The following is a 20,822-nucleotide window of genomic DNA, read 5'->3' on the forward strand; positions in this document are numbered from 1 at the left end:
GGATCTTCTCTATCTCCTCCGTCAACCCGATCTGGTACGGATCCCACACTCATGAGCAATACTCAAGTATAGGTCGAACGAGTGTTTTGTACGCCACCTCCTATGTTGATGGACTACATTTTCTAAGGACTCTCCCAATGAATCTCAAACTGGTACCCGCCTTACCAACAATTAATTATATATGATCACTCCACTTCAAATCGTTCCGCACGCATACTCCCAGATATTTTACAGAAGTAACTGCTACCAGTGTTTGTTCCGCTATCATATAATCATACAATAAAGGATCCTTCTTTCTATGTATTCGCAATACATTACATTTGTCTATGTTAAGGGTCAGTTGCCACTCCCTGCACCAAGTGCCTATCCGCTGCAGATCTTCCTGCATTTCGCTACAATTTTCTAATGCTGCAAGTTCTCTGTATACTACAGCATCATCCGCTAAAAGCCGCATGGAACTTCCGACACTATCTACTAGGTCATTTATATATATTGTGAAAAGCAGTGGACCCATAACACTCCCCTGTGGCACACCAGAGGTTACTTTAACGTCTGTAGACGTCTCTTCATTGAGAAGAACATGCTGTGTTCTGTTTGATAAAAACTCTTCAATCCAGCCACGCAGCTGGTCTGATACTCCGTAGGCTCTTACTTTGTTTATCAGGAGACGGTGCGGAATTGTCTCTAACGCCTTCCGAAAGTCAAGGAAAATAGCATCTACCTGGGAGCCTGTATCTAATATTTTCTGGGTCTCATGAACAAATAAAGCGAGTTGGGTCTGGTTCAAATGGCTCTGAGCACTATGGGACTCAACTGCTGTGGTTATTAGTCCCCTAGAACTTATAACTACTTAAACCTAACTAACCTAAGGACATCACACACATCCATGCCCAAGGCAGGATTTGAACCTGCGACCGTAGCAGTCGCACGGTTCCGGACTGCGCGCCTAGAACCGCGAGACCACCGCGGCCTGCCGCGAGTTGGGTCTCACACGATCGCTGCTTCCGGAATCCATGTTGATTCCTACAGAGTGGATTCTGGGTTTCCAAAAACGGCATGATACTCGAGCAGAAAACATGATCTAAAATTCTACAACAGATCGACGTCAGAGATATAGGTCTATAGTTTTGCGCATCTGCTCGACGACCCTTCTTGAAGACTGGGACTACCTGTGCTCTTTTCCAATCATTTGGAACCTTCCGTTCCTCTGGAGACTTGCGGTACACGGCTGTTAGAAAGGGGGCAAGTTCCTTCACGTACTCTGTGTAGAATCGAATTGGTATCTACGTCTCTGAATGGAAAGTAATAGCGTCACAAGCTACTAGATACACCATTGAAAAAAATGTTTGTACCTGTGTTATAAAGACTCACTGTGTACAGTTTTAACACCTCTTAAATGCCTCCCGTTAATTGCACCAAGGCAGTTCATAAAATCAACGTGCTTCTTAAACTTTCCTGCTATGTTACTCCAGCCTTTTAGCTATGCAGGTGACATGCATATGGTTTGTAGCTCTTTCCACATTTCCTAAGAAGTGCCTCACACGATCGTGGATATCGTGGAAGTACCACATTTGATGGAATATTGCAGCTCTGTAAATTTACAGCCTATAGCTGGGTACCTGAAATGCAAGACTTTTGTGTTATTATAGTCACACAGTTACACAACAAGTGGAAGAATACTCGTTACTGTTACACAACAGAACTCAACAAAAGGAAAGCCTCAAAAACTGGTTTTGCTGCAGAATCAAACAAAAATAAAGTGTATTTTGATATGCTGATTTTCCTATCAGCTGTAATTGCCATTAAACCAGGAGAATCGGAAGAAGGTGTTACTCATACTGGTGCAGCGAATGATCCGATGTCCAGGATGGAGTTGCCTCCAAACCTCGTAAGAGACAAAGGATGAAACAAGAGGAGACACTATTTCAGGTACTTGCAGCAAAGATGAAGAAAATAAATTCATGAAAGACTGAAGCAGATGACACTGATAAGCATTTTCTGCCACTATTATTAGATAATTCGAAATCTGTGCCACAGCGTTTGAAGAGGGGCGCTAAATTGGAAATAATTTCAGTTTTGAGGTAGTGCAGCAAGTCTTACAGTTCACGAGAAAACTGTGATTTTTCAGATCACTTTATACATACCAGTACCTGTATATACTGTATGCAGTCTATGTCCAAGCTCGTCAAATCGCGATGCCACACTTCCACCTAGATCATCTGTTCATTAGTGATCAATGATTTATTCTCTGGATAGCGTAAATATTAAAAAGTGGGTTTATTGTATTTCATTATTATATATTGCAACAAATTACTTTAAAGCTACCTTAAAAAATAAGTGTATATGTAAAATAAGCATTTCATTTACCTTAAAGTAATCATTCGTCTTTCTTCTAGAGATAAACTGTACCTTATTTGCTTACATTCCTTTGTTAGATCAGCCCTCAGCACACCACAGGACTCCTCAAAAGGTCACAGGCGTTCTGAACTCATTACAGAATTTTGCAAGTGTGGTCTCTCATTTCCTTATAAATTGAAAAAGAAATGTTCGTGTTTCCGTAGAGTAGTTAACATATGACCAGTATAGTACTTTCCTCGACGTCGGTGGCGGCTATATATCGTCACAGAGCTTCTGCCGCACGGTTCAGTCGCGATCTTCAGACACGCGATAGGCGCACATTGCAGTGATTGAACCGCGCAGCTGACTCGCCACAGTGTGAGAGCAGCCTCACCTCAGCAGAGGCGCAGGGTAGGCACCTGGCACTTTCCGAGCAGCACAGTGTTCCTATGCTCCAGTCGCACTTGTCGTAGGCGGCCAGCAGTTTCGTCAGACTGCGCTTTGCACGTACTGAGCCTACAGCAGCGAGGTGCGCGTCTGCGGCCACTGTTTACGTAAGGTGATCAGATACAAAATAAAGTCCAGGAACACTTTCAATTATTTATTGTACAAGAACTAAACATCGTACAGATGTCATAAATATTGCATTTTGAAGAGAAACTCTGAAAGTTTTTTTTGCAAAAAATCGATATGCGAACTATGAGTGACCCGGCAGACGTAAATACGGTAATTGAATTCTTGCCATACCCGTCCCAGAATGGCATCGTCGACTGTGGCAGCCGCTTCCCGTATTCTCTCCCTGAGCTCTGCTACATCACTTGGTAGAGGCAGTACATGCACCAGATCTTTAATGTGTCCCTCACAGAAAAGAGTCACACGGAGTGAGATCTTGGTGATCGGGGAGGCCATTTCATGAAACAGCTGTCCCCTACTGTAGCGCGGCCGATCCATCGAAGCGGCAGCTCCGTATTTTCAAGATGAAAATGGGGTGAAGCCCCATCCTGCTGAAAGATGAACGGAGAGTCCGATTCCATTTTGGCACGTTCAGACTCACTTAAATCTCGATAACCTGCCACAATGCAGCACTAAGCGATCTAAAAACTGAACCAGACACTTGTCTTGTATAGGCGTTGGCTGCATGTTTATATATCTCTGTATTTGAATTCGCATGGCTATACCAGTTTCTTTGGCGCGTCAGTGTTTTTTCACATTCAGAGGAGAAAGCTGGCGATTGAAATTTCATGAGAAGATCCCGCCAGAACGAAAAACGCCTTTGTTCTGATGATTGCCATCCCAAATCATGTATCCTCGCACCCCTATTCCGTGTTAATACAAAATGAGCTGCCTTTTTGGAAATTTCCTATGTCCTCTGTCAAGCCTACCTGTCCGGTAAGGAACGCATGCCGCACAGCTATAGTCTAGCAGACGACGAACATGTGTAGTGCTGGCAGTCTCTTTAGCAGACCTGTTGCATTTTCCAGGTGTTGTGCCAATAAATCGCCATTCTGGTTTACCTTCCCGCGCAACCTCTTGTATGTCATCGTTCCAGTTTAAATTGCTCGTTATTGTAATTCCTAGGTACTGACTTGAACGACGTCCTTTAATGTTGTGGGATTTATCGTGCGCCCAGAATTAACTCTTTTTTTTTTTTCGTACTCACGTGGTGACCTCAAAGTTTCCTTATTCAGAGACAGTTGCCACTTTATCGCACCATACAGATACCCTGTGTAAATAATTTCGCAATTCGTTTTGCTCTTTTACTAGACGATAAATGACAGAAACATCTGCGAACAAACTAACGGGCTGCTGAGATTGAGGGCCTATAACACTACTTGAGGAATGTCAGGTATCACTTATGCTCAACTCGAAGATTTTCCGTCGATTATTATATACTATGACTTTTCTGACAGCAAATAACGAATCCAGTTGCAGGACTGAGACAATACTTCCGAGAGACAGCAATTTGATTAAACGTCTCTTTTGATGAACCGTGTCAAAAGCCTTCTGTAAAACGAGAAATATGGATTTAATTTGAGAGCCCTCGTCGATAGCACTCGTTACCTCCTGTGAATAAAGAGCTACTTATGTTTGACAAGAACTATATTTTCTGAAGCCGTGCTGACTGTGTCTATAGACCATTACCTTCAATGTACTTCATAGCCCTCGCACAAAATTCTTTTGCAAATCGATGTCATTGGCACGGATCTGTAATTCAGCGGTTTACTCCTATTGCCCTTCTCGACTATTTGCGTGACCTGTGCAACTTTCCAGTCTTTTGGTACGGATCTTCCATCGAACGAGCGGTTGTATACGATTGCCAAGTATGGGGCTATTCTATCAGTGTTCTGTGAAAGAAGCTATAGGGGTATGCGTTGTGTACCGTAAGACTTGGTTCTGTTAAGTGCTTTAAGCTGCTTCGCTACAACGAGGATATCTAATTCTAAGTTAGTCATGTTCGCAGGTGGTGTTGATTCGAATTCTCGAATAATATAAGTATTAGTTATTGTAACCTCAGTGCGCCCATGGATACCAAAACCAGGTGGCATTTTTGATACAAAAAATGACAGACAGCAACGAATACGATGGTAGATGATTATAGTACAATGATCATTACAAATGATGACATGAGAACGCAATCGCGAGAGCAGAATGTAATGAAATACTGGAGGAACCGGAGAAGACGTTACCGCAGAAGAATGAAAAAGGCAGACGTCAGCAACACAGCATAAATAGTTTTCTAGAGAGAGCTAATAATAAAGACATTTTACGTGCAAATGCAATTCACCAACAAAAAACGCTTTGCATCCGTTCTTTATGTATCTTTCAATCAAGATAGTTCCAGAAACAGAAGAGAAAACATTATGTGAATTAATCATACCACATCAGTCATAATTATGATCATCATAATCATCATCATCTGACGAATCGCGTGTTCAGGGATCATTCTATTCTGCGTATCCATCTACATCTATCACATCTGCATATACTCGGAATGTTATTGTAGTGATATGAATTTGGACAACCTGCACAACATCTGTGGTTAGTCAGCTGTATACGATTGCTGTGAATCCTTGAATAATACTGACTAAATTTGATTTGATCACATACCTTAAATGTGTTTTGCTAAATTTCTTTAGTAATTTTGGGTCTCGCAAGTTTCTTTCCCATTTCAGTCTTCCTGTATCAGTGTGTGAATCTCTTCGAACTGTCATCTCTTTACTCGGAATCTTTGCTTTACTGATTGATAAGGAGCTTCCATAGACAATACAGTTCGGCATGTGTCATTTGCTTTTGCTGGTTACTGCTCGTGTAGGCACTGTACAATCAGACTCAGAATCGAGCTCTTAACTGCACCGAGAAGTTTACAGTGGAGACTGAGGCACGTGCTATGCGCAGTGTGCGGAACTGCACATGTCTTGCTGTTCTACTGTGCCTCTGCTCTCTCTCTGCCGTGTGCGGCGAGTCTTACAGTGAGACGACCTACACAGGCACCACGAGTAAATGCGAACAGTGAATCGGACGAACCCAAACGTTTGGACCAGCTGCTTAATGAAGTGTTGGTCTACATGTGGAACGCAGTACAGCAACCGTTCTGCGTGCCACGGATTCGACAAGTACCTCCCGAGCGAGGTGGCGCACCGGCTAGCAGCTTGAGGTCGCATTCGGGAGGACAACGGTTGAGATCCTCATTCTGCCATCTAGAGTTAGATTTTCCGTGCTTTTCCCAATTCATTCCAGCTAAATGCTGGGGTGGTTCCTTTGAAAAAGGCACGGCCACATTTCCTTTCCCATCATTTGATAATTAGAACTTCTGTTGCATCTCTAATGACGGCGTTGTCGACGGGACTTAAAACTCTCATCTTCCTTTCTGCCTTTTCGGCAAGTGATTGATAGGTTTTCGGAGGTGTGGGTCAGGAGATGTCTTCGCCCATGTCGCGCAGTTCCCGTAAATAGCTGGCCAGTGACATGTGGGTACAGAGCTGGCGTGCAGTAGTTTCAGATGTGTTCCGTCGAGTCCACATCAGGCGAATTTAGGGGGCGAAGACATCAACGTGAGTCCACTATCACGTCTCTGAAACCACGATTATGGCCATTTGACACGGACAGTTATCTTGCTGGAAGGCAGGAATGAATATGGGTAGTATCTCACAATTGATTGCCCTCTTATTTTAACAACAGACAACAAAAGGTCATTATTTACAGTGCTGGAAATGGCTGTGATGTGGGGTCTGAGTGGGGCACAGTCAAAAGTGGGGTTGCCCCAGGGGTCAGTGCTGGGGCCACTCTTGTTCCTTATTTATTTAAATGATATGTCCTCCAGTATTATAGGTGACTCTAAAGTATTTCTGTTGGCTGATGACACTGACTGGGTAATAAAGGATATTTTATGCAACATTGGCTCGGTTTCGAATACTGCAGTTCGTGATATAAGTTCATGGCTTTTAGAAAATAAACTAACGCTAAATCACAGCAAGACTGTTTTTACAGTTTCTCACAAACAGTTCAACAAAACCCTACGTTTTAATTTCACAGGATGGAAATATAAGTAGTGAAACGGAACAGTTCAAATTTCTAGTCGTTCAGATAGATAGTAAACTGTCGTGGAAAGCCGACATTGAGGATCATGTTCAAAGACTTAATGCTGCCATTTTTACTATACGAACGGTATCTGAAGAAAGTGATCGGTCGACACGAAAATTAGTCAACTTTGCGTATTTTCATTCGCTTATGTCGAATGGTATTATATTTTGGCGTAACTCTTCCCATTTTAAAAGGATATTTTTGGCTCAAAAACTGGCAGTTCGGTCAGTAAGTGGTGTAACCTTGCGGACCTCTTGTCGACCCCTGTTCGCTAGTCTGGTTATTCTGACTTTGACCTCTCAATATGTATATTGCTTACTATCGTTTTTTTGCTAATAATGTCAGCTTATTCCCCACAATTAGCAGCTTTCACTCAGTTAATTCTAGACATAAATCCAATCTGTATTTGGATCGCACTTCCTTGACTCTTGTGCAAAATGGTGTGCAGTATACTGCTGCATCCATTTTCAGAAAGCTGCCACAAGAATTAAAAAATCTTAGTAGTAATCCACGAGCTTTCTAATATAAATTGAAGAGTTTCCTCCTGGGTCACTCCTTCTGTTCTGTCGAGGAGTTCCTTGAAAAATTAAGCTGATTCCTGTGTTATATTGTTGATTGCATTAACATATACTTATGGCTTGCCTTTTTCTGTGTTCATAAACATTTTATTTTATATGTTATTACTATTATGTTGTAATTTCATGTACTGACCTGTTCCATGACCTTCGAGATGTGCTCCTCAATTTGGTCCTACGGCACTAAACGTGTAAAATAAATAAATAAATAAAAAATCAAGCGTGAACAGATGTAGGTGGACCACAACAACGTTCACGTAGTCTATGGCCTTCCGTTGTTATCAGAGGTCCCGTAGAAGCCCAAGAAAATGTCCTCCATAGCATAATACTGCCCCCACCGGCCTGCTCGCGTGACACGGTGCGTATTTCAACAGTCGCTCGCCTGGACGGCGGCGTACACCTTATCCGGACGCGACAGGCAATCTGGTGTGACAATAACCGTGATTCATCGGACCAGGTGACACTTTTACATTGGTCCACGGTCCAGCGTCGATGATCCCGTGGCCTCTGTCGCTGTCCCAACGTGAGAATATACAGCCGAGTCCCGTGTTTAACAACGTGCGCTGAACGGTGTGTCCCGCAACACTGAAGCCTGTACCAGCACTGTACTCTGTCGCCATATTTGCCACAGATCGCGCCTATCCTGCTGTACAGAGCGGACAAGGCTCTCCACGTTCTCTCACCTTGTCGCCTACACTCGGCTTCACTGTCGTACAACTTACCACAGATGCTCACGACAGAACACGCAAACAGCGGACTAGGTTCATAGTTTCGAAGATGTATGTTCTCAGACGACATGCGCAACAGTCTGTTTCGTTGGTGCATTTCGCCGTTCGCGGTCCATAAAGTTGCTATAATATCGCCCATTCTTCTTTGCTCTGCGCAGATATTTCATTTGTCGCGCCACATACCCACAGCGCGTGCTGGCGACATTCAGTGTCGCTGCGGTTCGTCACTGTGTGTTGTTTCGCAGTTCAAAACAGAACGCGCAAATGACGTCAGGAAGAATTTAATAGAAATTCGTGCACCTGTAAAAAGATCGATGCGCAAAACGTATCATAACTGCCACCTTCATACCTTAGTAAAAGATCTGGCTGAGAACCCGAGAAAATTCTTGTCTTATGTAAAATTCCTAAACGGGTCTAAGGCGTCAGTCCACTCCCTACTTGACCAGTCTCATGTGCAGTTGAACACAACAAAACGAAAACCAAAGTTTTAAATTCTGCGTATAGGAAATCGTTCACACAGGAAAATCGTACAACCCTACCGTCGTTTGACCAGCATATAGACTCCCGTGTGGATGACAAATAGGCATCGCTGGTTTAGAGAAACAACCGAAAGAGTTGAAAGCAGATAATTCACCAGGTCCTGACGGAATCCCAGTTCGGTTTTACAAAGACTACTCTACAGCATTAGTTTCTTACTTAGCTTGCATTTATCCAGTTCCAAGCGACTGGAACAAAGGTAAGTGACTTCTGTATATAAGAAGGGTAAAAGTACGGACCCGCAAAACTGCAGACCAATATCTCTGACATCGCTTTGCTGCGGAATTCTCGAACATATCCTCAGTTCGAATATAATAAATTTCCACCGAGAGGGAAAAGATTGCCGCGCGGATTGGCTTCGCTGTTTGAGGCGCCGTGTCACGGACTGCGCGGCCCTTCCCTCGGGTATGGGTCCGTGTACTGTCCTTAGCGTAAGTTGGGTTAAGTTAGTTTAAGTAATGGTAAGTGTAGGGATCGATGAGCTCAACAGCTTGGTCCCTTAGGAATTCACACACGTTTGAACATTTGGAAAAGCTTCTGTCCACAGATCAGCAGGTTTTTACAAATCATCGCTGGTGCGAAACTCAGCTTGCTTTTTTCTCTCATGAGACCCTGCGAAGGGCAACAGGTGGATTCCATATTACAAAATCTCCGTAAACCATTGGGCACGGTGCCACACTGCTGACTTTAACGAAGGTACTAGCATACGGAATAGGTTTCCAGGTATGTGAGTTGCTCAGAGACAAGGGTACCGTCAGCGAAGTGTGATAGGACTGCTGTACTCAAATGATCTAGCAGAGAGGGGAAGCACGAGTCGGCAGCTGTGCACTGATGATGTTGAGGTGAATGTAGTGTACGGTAACGTGTTGAAGCTGAGTGACTAAAAGAATACGAGATGAATTGGACAAAATTTATAGCTTGTGTCACGAATCCCAGCTAGCTCTAAATATAGAAAAATAGAAGTAAATGCAGGTGAGCAGGAATAACAAACCCATAATGTTCGAATACACTGTTAGTTGTGTACTACTTGACTCAGTCACGTGTATTAAACATCTAGGTGTAACGTTGCAAAGCTATAAGAAATGGAATGAGCACGTAAGGACTGTACTACAGGAAACGAATGGTCAGTTTCGATTAATTGGTAGATTTTTAGGAAGGTATGGTTCATTTGTAAAGTAGACCGTGTATAGGGCACTAGTACGGCTTATTGTTGAGTACCGGCCCAGCTTTTGGCATCCGCACCGTATCGAATAAAAGGAAGACCCCGAAGCAATTCAGAGGCGTGCTTCTAGGTCTGTTCCTGGCAGGCTCGAGCAGTACGCAGTTATTACAGAGATGCCTCGGGAACTCCAATTGGCCGGCCGCGGTGGTCTAGCGGCTCTAGGCGCTCAGTCCGGAACCGCGCGACTGCTACGGTCGCAGGTTCGAATCCTGCCTCGGGCATGGATGTGTGTGATGTCCTTAGGTTAGTTAGGTTTAAGTAGTTCTAAGTTTTAGGGGACTGGTGTCCACAGATGTTAAGTTCCATAGTGCTCAGAGCCATTTGAACCATTTTTTTAAACTCAAATTGGAAATACTGGAGTTAAGGCGACGTTCTTTTCGAGGAGCACTATTGAAAAAATTTAGAGCGGAATTTGAGGCAGACTGCAGAACAATTTTCTGCCGCCATCGTACGTTTAACGTAGGGACCATGAAGAAAAGATTGAGAGACATTAGGGCATATAGATAGTAGTTTTTGCGTCACTATATTTGCTAGTGGTAGTGGTACAAGGTGGCATCAGCGACGCTCCATACGGTGGCTTGCGAAGTCTGTATGTAGATGTACATGAACGTAGCAGTCTTAAGCAATGGACTAGTATTACAGATATTAGGGATTCAATTCACCGTTCTGCCATCCGGATTGTAATTAGCATCTTGATTCCCCCTATCATTTCAAGATAAGACCAGGAGTTTTTTTTATCTTACGTAGAGCCAATCACTCGTGTCATCGGTCTTACCCGTAATCAGCTGAATATAGCTATGATGAACGCTGTTCGCGGAAGAGCTTGCTTGCGATTGCCGCTGTTGAGCTGGCGTATCCGGCTGAAGGAAAGATCTGCGCCTGTTTAGAATACATGACACTCTTGGAAACTGCAATAACTGAAGCCATTGGTCTATGTTTATGACGCTTAAGAGCTTCCTTTTTTTTATCGCAGTGCGTCAGAGACCCTTCTTCAGTATGCTGTCTACCTGTAAGGGATCACTGCAGCTTTACACAATGAAAAGACGGAGGCTGAGAATTATTTTGCCTTTCGCAGAAAAAGCACTGAAGATCTACATAGCGAAAAATACAGAAGTAAGGTAATTTGTGTCCCCCTACATGGTGAAAGATTAGTAGGTGGCATGCATAGAATAGTTGGTAGTGCAAACATACTCGTATGCAAGCTATGTTAATGGAAATAGTAACACTGTTGCAAAAAAGACTCAGCCTTTATAACAACACTACCAGAACCTGTCTTGAAGCTGAACTTCCGTTATTGAGACTCAGTAATTGTGATAACATTGCAGAACGATGACAGAAAGAGAATTGCAATAGCTAAACGTTTGAATGTAAAGATGTCAATCACATGAATCAATAAGTAAGGAATGGAAGAAACAGTCTTTCATTTGGAGAGTGCCATTTTACGAGTCACGAACCTTCAGACTGGTTTGATGCCGCCAGCCATGAATTCCTCTCCTGTGCCAACTTCGTCATTTCAGAACAGCAATTACAGCCTACTTCCTCAGTTATTTGCTGGATGTATTCCAACCTCCGTCTTCCTCCACAGTTTTTACTCCGAACAGCCCCGTAGAAGTTATTCCCTGATGTTTTAACAAATGTCCTATCATTCTGTACCTTCTTCTTGTCAATATTTTCCATATAACCATTTCCTCACCGATTCTGCAGAGTGCCTCAGATCTTTCTATTCTCTATTTCCTCACTCCATGTTTCACTACCATATAATGCTGTGCACCATACATCTCAGAAATTTCTTCCTCAAATTCAGTCCTGTGTTTGGTGCTAGTAGACTTTTGTTGGCCAGGAATGCCCTCCTTTCCAGCGCTAGTGTGCTTTTTATGTTGTCCTTATTCCGTGCGTCATCGGTTATTTTGCTGCCTGGATAGCAGAATTCCTTGACTTTGTCTACTACGTGATCCTCAATTTTGCTGTTAAGTTTGTCGCTGTTCTCATTTCTGCTACTTCTCATTACTTTCGTCTCTCTGCGATTTACTCTCAATCCAAATTCTCTACTCATTAGATTGTTCATTTCATTCAATAGATCCTGTGATTCTTCGTCACTTTCACTGAGGATAAGCAGTGTCATCAACGAATATTACAATTGGTATTCTTTTACTGAGAATTTTATTCCCGCTCTTGAACATTTCTTTTATCTCCGTCGTTGCTTCTTCGATGTATAAATTGAACAGTAGGAGAGAAATACCGCGTCCTTGTCTTACACCGTTCTCGGTCCGAGCACTTCGTTCTTCTAAAAGGAAATCTACTACAACACACGGAAGTTTGCATTGAAAACTTATGTACAACACGAACAATTACGGCAGTGGGCAATGGGCGAGATCAAAGACGAAATTAAGATACGTACCGCAAGGGCTCAAATAATGTTATCAGCTGACCCTGGTATTTATATGCGCCTACAGAACATCTCAACTGCGAAAGAAGCTTGGGATAAATTAAAACAAATTTATGAAGACTCAGGACTTTATCGAAGAATAGCTTTCTTGAGAACACTTAACTATAGTAGTGAAGAAACGTTTGTCTGTGAAAGAGTATGAATGGAGAAAAATTACAACGTCAACCAAATCAAATGGTCTTAACTTTGAAGTTCAAGACAAAATGGTAGGATGTTTACCGCTAGTTAGGCTGCCTAACTCGTACAAATCAATGACAGTGGGTTTAGAGAATTCCAGTAGCCGATAACGGGTGATGCCATTAAAAACAAATTACTTCAGGAAGTGAAGGATGACAAGTGCGGCAATTCAGATTTTAATGACGCAGCTCTTCAAGCAAATAAAAAGGACAACCGCAACCCACATTACAGTCCGAGATGTTGCAATTGCAACAAATATGGGCACACAGCGAAGAACTGTTGCAATGAAAACAAGGCAAGCGTAAAATCTGCGGTGAAAGCTACTGATGCTTAGAAATTCTTAACAATGTCAGCGTCTGCTAAAGCTATACAAAGAAACTGGTACGTGGATTCTGCTGAATTAGCACATGTGTCAAAACACCCATGTGAATTTGACTTTTAACAGCGTCAGCGCCCAATTCAGAAGTGGTCGTGGTTAACGACGAAAATTTACCCGTTAAAGGAACAGGATGCACGCATATTGAAGCACAAGCGTGCAGAGAGACGACAAACATAGGGGGACAGATGTGCTCTATGTTCCTCAACTGAGTTCAAATTTTCTTTCCGACAGCAAAATAACAAAGCAGTACCGCCCGATCATTTTTGATGATACAACCTGTCGAATTCGTGTTACGTAGAAGAAATTGAGATCACAACCTCGTTAATCAGCGGAATGTATAAGACTATATCAACCAAGTGATCACAATGTTGAAGCAAAGTGCGCTTCCTTGTCTAGTGATGCAGGTCTATGGCACAGAGGATTAGGACATCTACACTCAGACGCGATGGAAGAATTACGAAAAGGTTTGCTTAATGGCATCGCATAGAAAGGAGCCATCGACACTCCGTATACTATGTGCCTAGAAGGTTGGCAAACTAGAGTTTCCTTCCCTAGAGCTAAAAGGATTTTGGAGTTGGCTCATTCAGATTTGTTTGATCCAATGCAAACTACGTCAAATGGGGGAGCTAAATGTTTTCTAACTCTGATTGATGATTTTTCGAGAAAGAGTTTTTGCACACTGTCCGTAATAAACGCCACGTATCTGATATTACTCACAATTTTAAGAAATTTGTAGAAAATCAGAGGTGCAATACTATGTATATTACGAACTGATTACGGAAAGGAATATGTAAACGAAAGACTGACGAAATTCTTAAGGGATGTGGGATTTAGACATCAAACAACAATTCCTCATAATCCAGAAAAAAATTTGTGTAGCAGAAAGAATCAACAGAACTATGGTGGAGAAGGCAAGATGTATGCTATTTGACGCGGAATTATGTACGAAATTTTGGGGAGAAGCAGTCTCCACCGCGGTTTATCTTATTAACAGATAATCAACAAAAGCTTCGAACAATATAACGACAGAGGAAGCTTTCTCACGGAAGAAACCTGACCTCCGACATCTGAAATTAATCGGGGATAATGCTTATGTCCACATACCGAAAACCAACAGGTACAAATGGGAAAAGAAATGTGTTCAGTGCATACTTACCGGATACAGCGAAGACAGTAAAGCATACCGCTTTTTCAGTCCTGTTCCTCAAAGAATTATAGAAGCAAGAGGTGTAGTTTTTAATGAACAAACAGATTAGAAGAGTAGTGACAAGACAAAAATATCTGATCATGATCATTTGAGGAACCAAACAAGATATTTATTCCCTTCACAAATGAGGCGCAAGACTATTGAAGGGACGCCACAGGAGAAAATGTCGTTTCAGGAGACCCACGCTCAGTCGAAATAAAGGAAGACTCTGAACCACCTCAACAGATACTCGGAAGATCTTCCCGAACAGACTGAAGAAGATGCGTGAATATACGTCCTATCATACTAAAGACGCACAAGGATCAGAACCATCAACTCTGTAACAAGCACTGCAATCTGGGGAATCGCAGGAATTGATTGAAGCAATTCAGGAAGAATTGAAGTCACAAGCAGAAAATCAAATTCGGGAATCGGCAATTCTGCCTCAAGGCAAAAAAGCTATCGATGTCAAGTGGGTCTTTAAGATAAAGAGATACTTACAAATAATCCTTCGCAAAGCTCATCCGGTAGTTCGGGGCTGTGCACAAATCAGAGGTTTGTTCTATGAAGGAATTTACGTGCCAGTGATACGACACAGTTCACAAAGATATTTTTTTATTTTTTATTCCAGCTGCGAAATAGGACTTGGACATTGCTCATTCTGATACAGTGACTTTTTCTTTTTGTAGGCCACTTAAAAGAAGGGATTTGTGTCAAAATGTCAAAATTCCCACAGTTAAGTACATGAAAAATACAATTAATGACGAAGGCATCAACAGGCCTTGAGAAATCAGTCTAAGGACTTAAACAGGGAAGTCGCTGTTGGAACATTTAACTTTAAAGCTCTACTAAGCCTGAGTGTCAGTAGATCCACAGCTGACACTTGTGTTTACGACAAAAATGAAGGAAGATATATAATCATTGTAGCATTTTCTGTAGATGACATGCTAATTTTTTACAACAATCTGCAAGAAAAAGATGGCATTAAAGGAACACTTAAAGCTGAAAAAACCTCCGAGATGTATCTCATTGTCTACGAATCCGAGTAACAAGATATCGCAAGCATGATCTTTAATAGTTGGACCAGACCTATTATATAAATCGGTTTTTACGAAAATATGACATGGAAGATTGCCATCCGCCATCCACACCACTGAATGACAGTCAAGTATTAGCTCGTGAAATGAGCCCAGAGAGAGAGAGAGAGAGAGAGAGAGAGAGAGAGAGAGAGAGAGAGAGAGAGAGAGAAAAGCCATGAAAAATGTCCCTTGCAGTGAAAGAACTTTCAGCATTGCAGTGAAGCTATAGGTAGCCTAACGCATTCTGAACTAGGTACTAGAACAGATGTATTTATTATGCAACTGGAGTGGTGAGTCGGTTTAATACTAACCCAGGAGTACCCCACTGGCAATCAGTAAAAAGAATCCTACAATTTCAAACAATAATTTTCTAAAGGTGAGGACCATGGCGTCATAGGATTCAGAATGTGCTGGCAGGGATGGGGACACTGCAGATAAAAAAATCGACCACCGCTTTCTTGTTTGTCACGATGTGGAGCAGTTTCATGGAACAGCAAAAAACAACTAACACTAGCTCTCTCGACGAAGAAAGCAGAGTACAGGGTATTAGCTTCTGTATGTCAGGAATCACTTTGGCTGCAACGGCTGCAAAGAGAAATATCCCCTTACCCAAAAGAAGGCCCGATTAAATTGTTTTGTGGCAACAAAGGTGTAGTTGATCTGTCAAAGCCAAGAGAATACAAAGACCGCACTAAACACATTGACACCAGACATCATATCATGAGGGAAAATAAATGATTCTGGAGAAATCACAGTGGACCAGATTTCAACGAGAGAAATGCCCGCAGACACTACGACGAAGCCACTGCCAAGAACTAGACATCATCAACTAATCTAAGGATTTGGACTTCGAAGCTGAAGTACTAAGAGGCATCGCTTCTAATGGGGGTGTTGGAAATTTCACTTACAATCAGTGCGTCTGCTAGAACATTCATCTTTGGCGGCGTCGCTATGGACGCTTTTGTGTATGTGCTGTTTTGCGTTTTTTTTCAATTTGAATCTAACCGTGTTGCTTTCGTTCAGTGAACTAATAAAAGTTCATATTTAGTTTCAGACCGAACGGCATTTTCATTTCAAGCTGAAATGACAACATTCAAGATGATTCAATTGGAAGAACGCGGCCACTCAGCAACAGGGATATTCGAGGCCGTGACTAAAGTCAAGCTTCAGTTTTGACCTAACAGACAGCTCTATATATGAGCATAGTACATTTGATTTTGTATACTCCTAAATTACTATATCATTGGTTCTTGTTTCCTCTGCTGGGTTTATGCCGTAATCTGTGTGCAGTCAGCTCTTCATTCTGACATGCTGTGCGGGTAAACTAGAAAAAAATTGTCAATTCTTTGACACTCGTTCTTTGTATGCTACAGAGACATTTCTTTCTACCTATTTCTACGAGTACCTTTCTAATTACTATCTTAGTTATTTAGTTTTTGAAACATACGCGTGACATCTGGTGCCCTCAATCCATTTGCTGTTCCAGCTTGTTTAATAACTCCAAATTCTCTTTACAGTTCGTGTTCCTGAGTGACAGTCGTAGCGCTCTGTTGCACAACGCATAAAAGTTTGCTTTCTTATGAGGGACTGGGTGGCACGAGGTCTCCTCTATAATATTGTCAGATTGTGAGCAAGTGTCTTTTCTGAAGATGCTGTAGGTATGCTTCTCTCTTCTCCCCCCCCCCCCCCCCCCCTGTTTTTGTTGTCAAATCTAAAAAGCTATTTCATTTTTCCTCCATTTAAAACAGAAAACACCTAATCATCAACATACCACTTGTAATAAGTCATTTCCCCCGAATTTTCTTTGTTCGCTGTCTTCTTTCTTCTCAATACATTTTGTTGTTGTTGTAATTTCACAGCTATAAACAACCTTCCTTCGTATTTTGCTTTTTTCTGGGTTTTGTTCTTTTCTAAGTTCTAAAAAGCAAAGCCTCAAAGCCTTCGCGTTCTGATAAACTTTCTTGTTCTATTATTGACGCTTTCAGGGTTGCCCTCACGCAGCTGAAGATTTTTCTGCAGCCATTTATTTTTGCTGCGGGTAATTCTGTAAGTGGCAGCACTGTGAGAGTCACCAGCAGTCACTTCCCTTCACCACTATGGCAGCTGGTCGAACTGATGATTGGAAAAAAAAATGTTTGACTTTTAAAATGATAAGGAGCAGTAGTCAGTCGTTGTTTCCGTTCTAGCTTTATTCAAGTAGATCCAGATTTAGGCTAGTAACCAGCAATTATCAGTGCTAAAAATACAAGAAATACGTAGACGGAGCATAGTGTAAAAAAATTACAATTCATACTACATATGTTATTTAATAAGTTATGTACTCTTTGCATTTTTTTAGCACTGATAATGGCTAGTTACTAGCAGAAATTTGGATCCGACATAATGAGGCTGGAACGGAAACGACGACTGATTGTCGCTCGCTATCATTTTGAAAATCATAACACAGTCGTTGAGCACATTTCACTTTCCTGATGGAAGGTTATTTGATGTTGTTGGAGAAATCATTGATCTTATTAGTCATGGCTTTTACACCACTCAAAGCATGGTGCTCCCTGTATACATTACTAACAGCAGCATATTGCGTGGTATCTTAACACGCCGTGGAAGCCGACCTTTGGTGTCTCTAGAATGAAGTACGATGGGTTTTCAGTGTGATAGTTCCATATAGACTCTCTAGTGCAGCTTTTAACGTCTTACACGATGGCAGTACATCAAGCAGTCTAATGCAGAAATTGTGTATCAATATTAACTTTCATTCATAATATTGAGTGAATATAGCAAAGATATAAAGTAAATATTAGTGCAGAGTTTATAGAATGGTACAGACAGTACGACGCCCTAGCCATACCGAAAACAAAGTATGTTTACAACGCTGATCATAGAAACGCGAAAGGAGGACTTACACTGTATTTGTTAGCTGGTCGTAATTCATCGATCAAGTACTGTAACCTAGGCTGGGTGGTGGTGATGTAAATTGAAGTGTCTTCCAGAGTTCACAGATTATATAGTCTACGTTTACTTAAGAGTTCCACTGTGGCCTTCAGATCAGAGAACTGTGCACGTGGTCTTCTGAGATATGGGTTGTGTTAGTGAACGAAAAGTGAGTAAAGGGGAAAATAATTGAACACAATCAAAGCTGCAGAAAACAAGTTTCAGGCTCTGCATGCCATAAAGTAACAAAAAAACTTTTTTGAGTGGATTAATATATATCCTGTTTTCATTAATCAAATAAAAAGGACTACCACCTTGCTACAGTGTTCATGAATTTAGTTAATCCATGTTCCTACCAAATTCATTGAAAGTAGTGCGTCAAACATTAATAATGACATTTTTATTTTTGTAAATGACATTGATAACAGGTACAAATAAGTTAATTATTTACTACAATCAGTCAGCAAAGTACAGGAACACATTAAGTACTCACTGATCAAAATCACAGAAAAGGGATTTCATCACAGGACGGTTTCGACAATTCCTTAACCTGAGGGATCATATGCCTTGTACAGTGTTGCCAAACACAAGCATATTTGTGTTTCTCAAATACTAAAAGCTGCTTACACAGTCTACACGTCATCAAATACGTAGAAATCACTGCACTGCTATCATCTTCACATCCTCAGCAAGGCGGGAACAACTTCACCTACACACTCTTCTGCAATAAAATGCTACGCCTGCCGAAAACGGCTTTTGGTATCTTGATGTTCCTGCTCAGCTTTGGAGAGGATTTTTTTTTCTGAATTTAAGTTAAGCTAAATACTGTGTTACACACTGTAATGTGTCTCATTTCCAGAATAACTGCCTGATACAGCGAGATGCTGCACGTACTGGGCTGGTGTTCTTTCTCATACTGATCCTTTTTCTGATTTCCAGTTCACAAGCACGTGTCACTGCGTCGTGTAAAGACGTCCTTCGAGGCGTCGTATACAGCTCAGTTTCTTTTTTATCGTCCTGTATAGGTAACTTAGGTTCCACTTAGTCCTCAACACATTCACCACCGGTCAGTATTGGTTCTCGGTCACGTCTTACCACTTGAGAAGTCCATTGCGTTTGCCACTGACCGTGCTTTCGAGTGTTACGCGCGTCACATCGGAAGGCGGCCCTGTTTTGAATTGTCCTCACAGCTTTACTTCCGCCAGTACCTCGTCTCCTACTTTCCAAACTTCATAGAAGCTCTCCTCCGAACCTCGCAGAACTAGCACTCCTGAAAGAATAAGGGGCGTGGGTCGTGCTTTGATAGCTCAGTTGGTAGAGTACTTGCCAGCGAAAGGCAAAGGTCCCGAGTTCGAGTCTCGGTCCGGCACACAGTGTTAATCTGCCAGGACGTTTTACCTCCATATGGCTCGCCCTGAACAACGACGGCGATAATGCGTTCCATAGTGTACTGGTGATATAGTTTTATCTCTGGTGTCCCCAACAACAGTTGCTCAAGCTTAGTTGGCTACATGGAAGGCTTTTGTCCTCCCTTTGGCTCGTGAGCTAATGACACTCTCCCCACCTTCTGCGCTGCCTGCGCCTTCCGACGTGATGTGGGCTATGAAGTCATTGTGAATGTGTTCCTGTGTAAACATCCGCAATAGCAGTGTTCTCTCTGTTGTGATTGACTCAGCGATGAGAATTTAGGGCACTAAGACATCTCAAATTTAAGCGTTTTCGACACAGATTGTGAGGAAATGTCACTGGACGCAAAATCAGTGCTTTCGTAACACAGACAGGTACATGTCACGTAACTCTGTACACAGCAGTCTCTCGTTTGGCAGTAGAACGCTGCGCAGCGTAAGCTCCGGAGATCCGGCAGCCGTAGCGTTGCGCGCAGCGTAATTGTTGAGGAGGAGAAGAAGCAGCGGAGGCTGTGACGTCGGCCTGCGGTCATCGCGTCGCGGGTGGGCAGCCGGGGCGGCTGGCGACGGCGACCGCGTAGGGGGGCGGCGGCGCGTCGTCGGCGGCTTCGGCGTCGGCGTCGTCGGCGGAGGCGGCGGAGCGCACGGAGCAGTACGGCGGGCCGGCGGCCGGCGGGTCGCGGTCGAGCGCGCGCGCGCCGCCGTAGGAGGCGGCCACGTCGGCCATGAGCAGCAGCGCCGCCAGCAGCGCCAGCACGGCCGCCGCCAGCTCGCGGTCCTCCCAGCGGCCGCCGCGCCACGCGCCGTCCACGCCCAGCGCGCCCGACACCGAGAACAGCGCCACGCCGGCCATCACGTGCAGCCGCTCCTGCGACAACAACGCAACAGCTCGAAAAAAGTATAAGAAACAAAACAGATTACACAATCGTGTGCAGTAGCTGAGATGCTCATGCATAAGTGACGTAAGAACGTCACTGAGTAAATTTCATCAGACATGCTCTAGTACCCTTTAAAATTCTGAGATTCTATGTTGCTTCACATTTGCTAAGGCAGGACTTCCCAACCTTTTCAGCTGGCGGACCCCTTCTTCAGTCGAAAATCCATGACGGACCCCTAGTCAGTCAAGAGCACAGTAACTTCAAATTTCAGAGCGAAACCCGTCTGAACTGAAACCTTCTTAATGCAGGTGCCATGTTTCCAATGACGATCTCTCCCTCCCCTCCTCCCCCCCCCCCAAA

General features: G+C 42.9%; 2 protein-coding genes across 2 annotated transcripts in view; one reads left to right on the plus strand and one right to left on the minus strand.

Annotated features, from left to right (window-relative positions):
- LOC126324953 (adenylosuccinate lyase) overlaps nucleotides 1-20,822 on the plus strand; it is a 722,118-nt gene that overhangs the window by 170,771 nt on the left and 530,525 nt on the right. The gene's annotated exons all lie outside the window — the stretch shown is intronic.
- The window catches only part of LOC126324969 (uncharacterized), a 96,723-nt gene continuing 94,457 nt past the window's right edge, over nucleotides 18,557-20,822 (minus strand). Inside the window, exon 4 of the mRNA XM_049995133.1 lies at nucleotides 18,557-20,452. Within this exon, the coding sequence (XP_049851090.1) occupies nucleotides 20,114-20,452 (339 nt within the window). The 3' untranslated portion in view covers nucleotides 18,557-20,113. The remainder of the gene's footprint in view (nucleotides 20,453-20,822) is intronic.

This window comes from Schistocerca gregaria, chromosome 2 (genome assembly GCF_023897955.1).
Source record: "Schistocerca gregaria isolate iqSchGreg1 chromosome 2, iqSchGreg1.2, whole genome shotgun sequence".
Taxonomy (NCBI): Eukaryota; Metazoa; Arthropoda; class Insecta; order Orthoptera; family Acrididae; genus Schistocerca; species Schistocerca gregaria.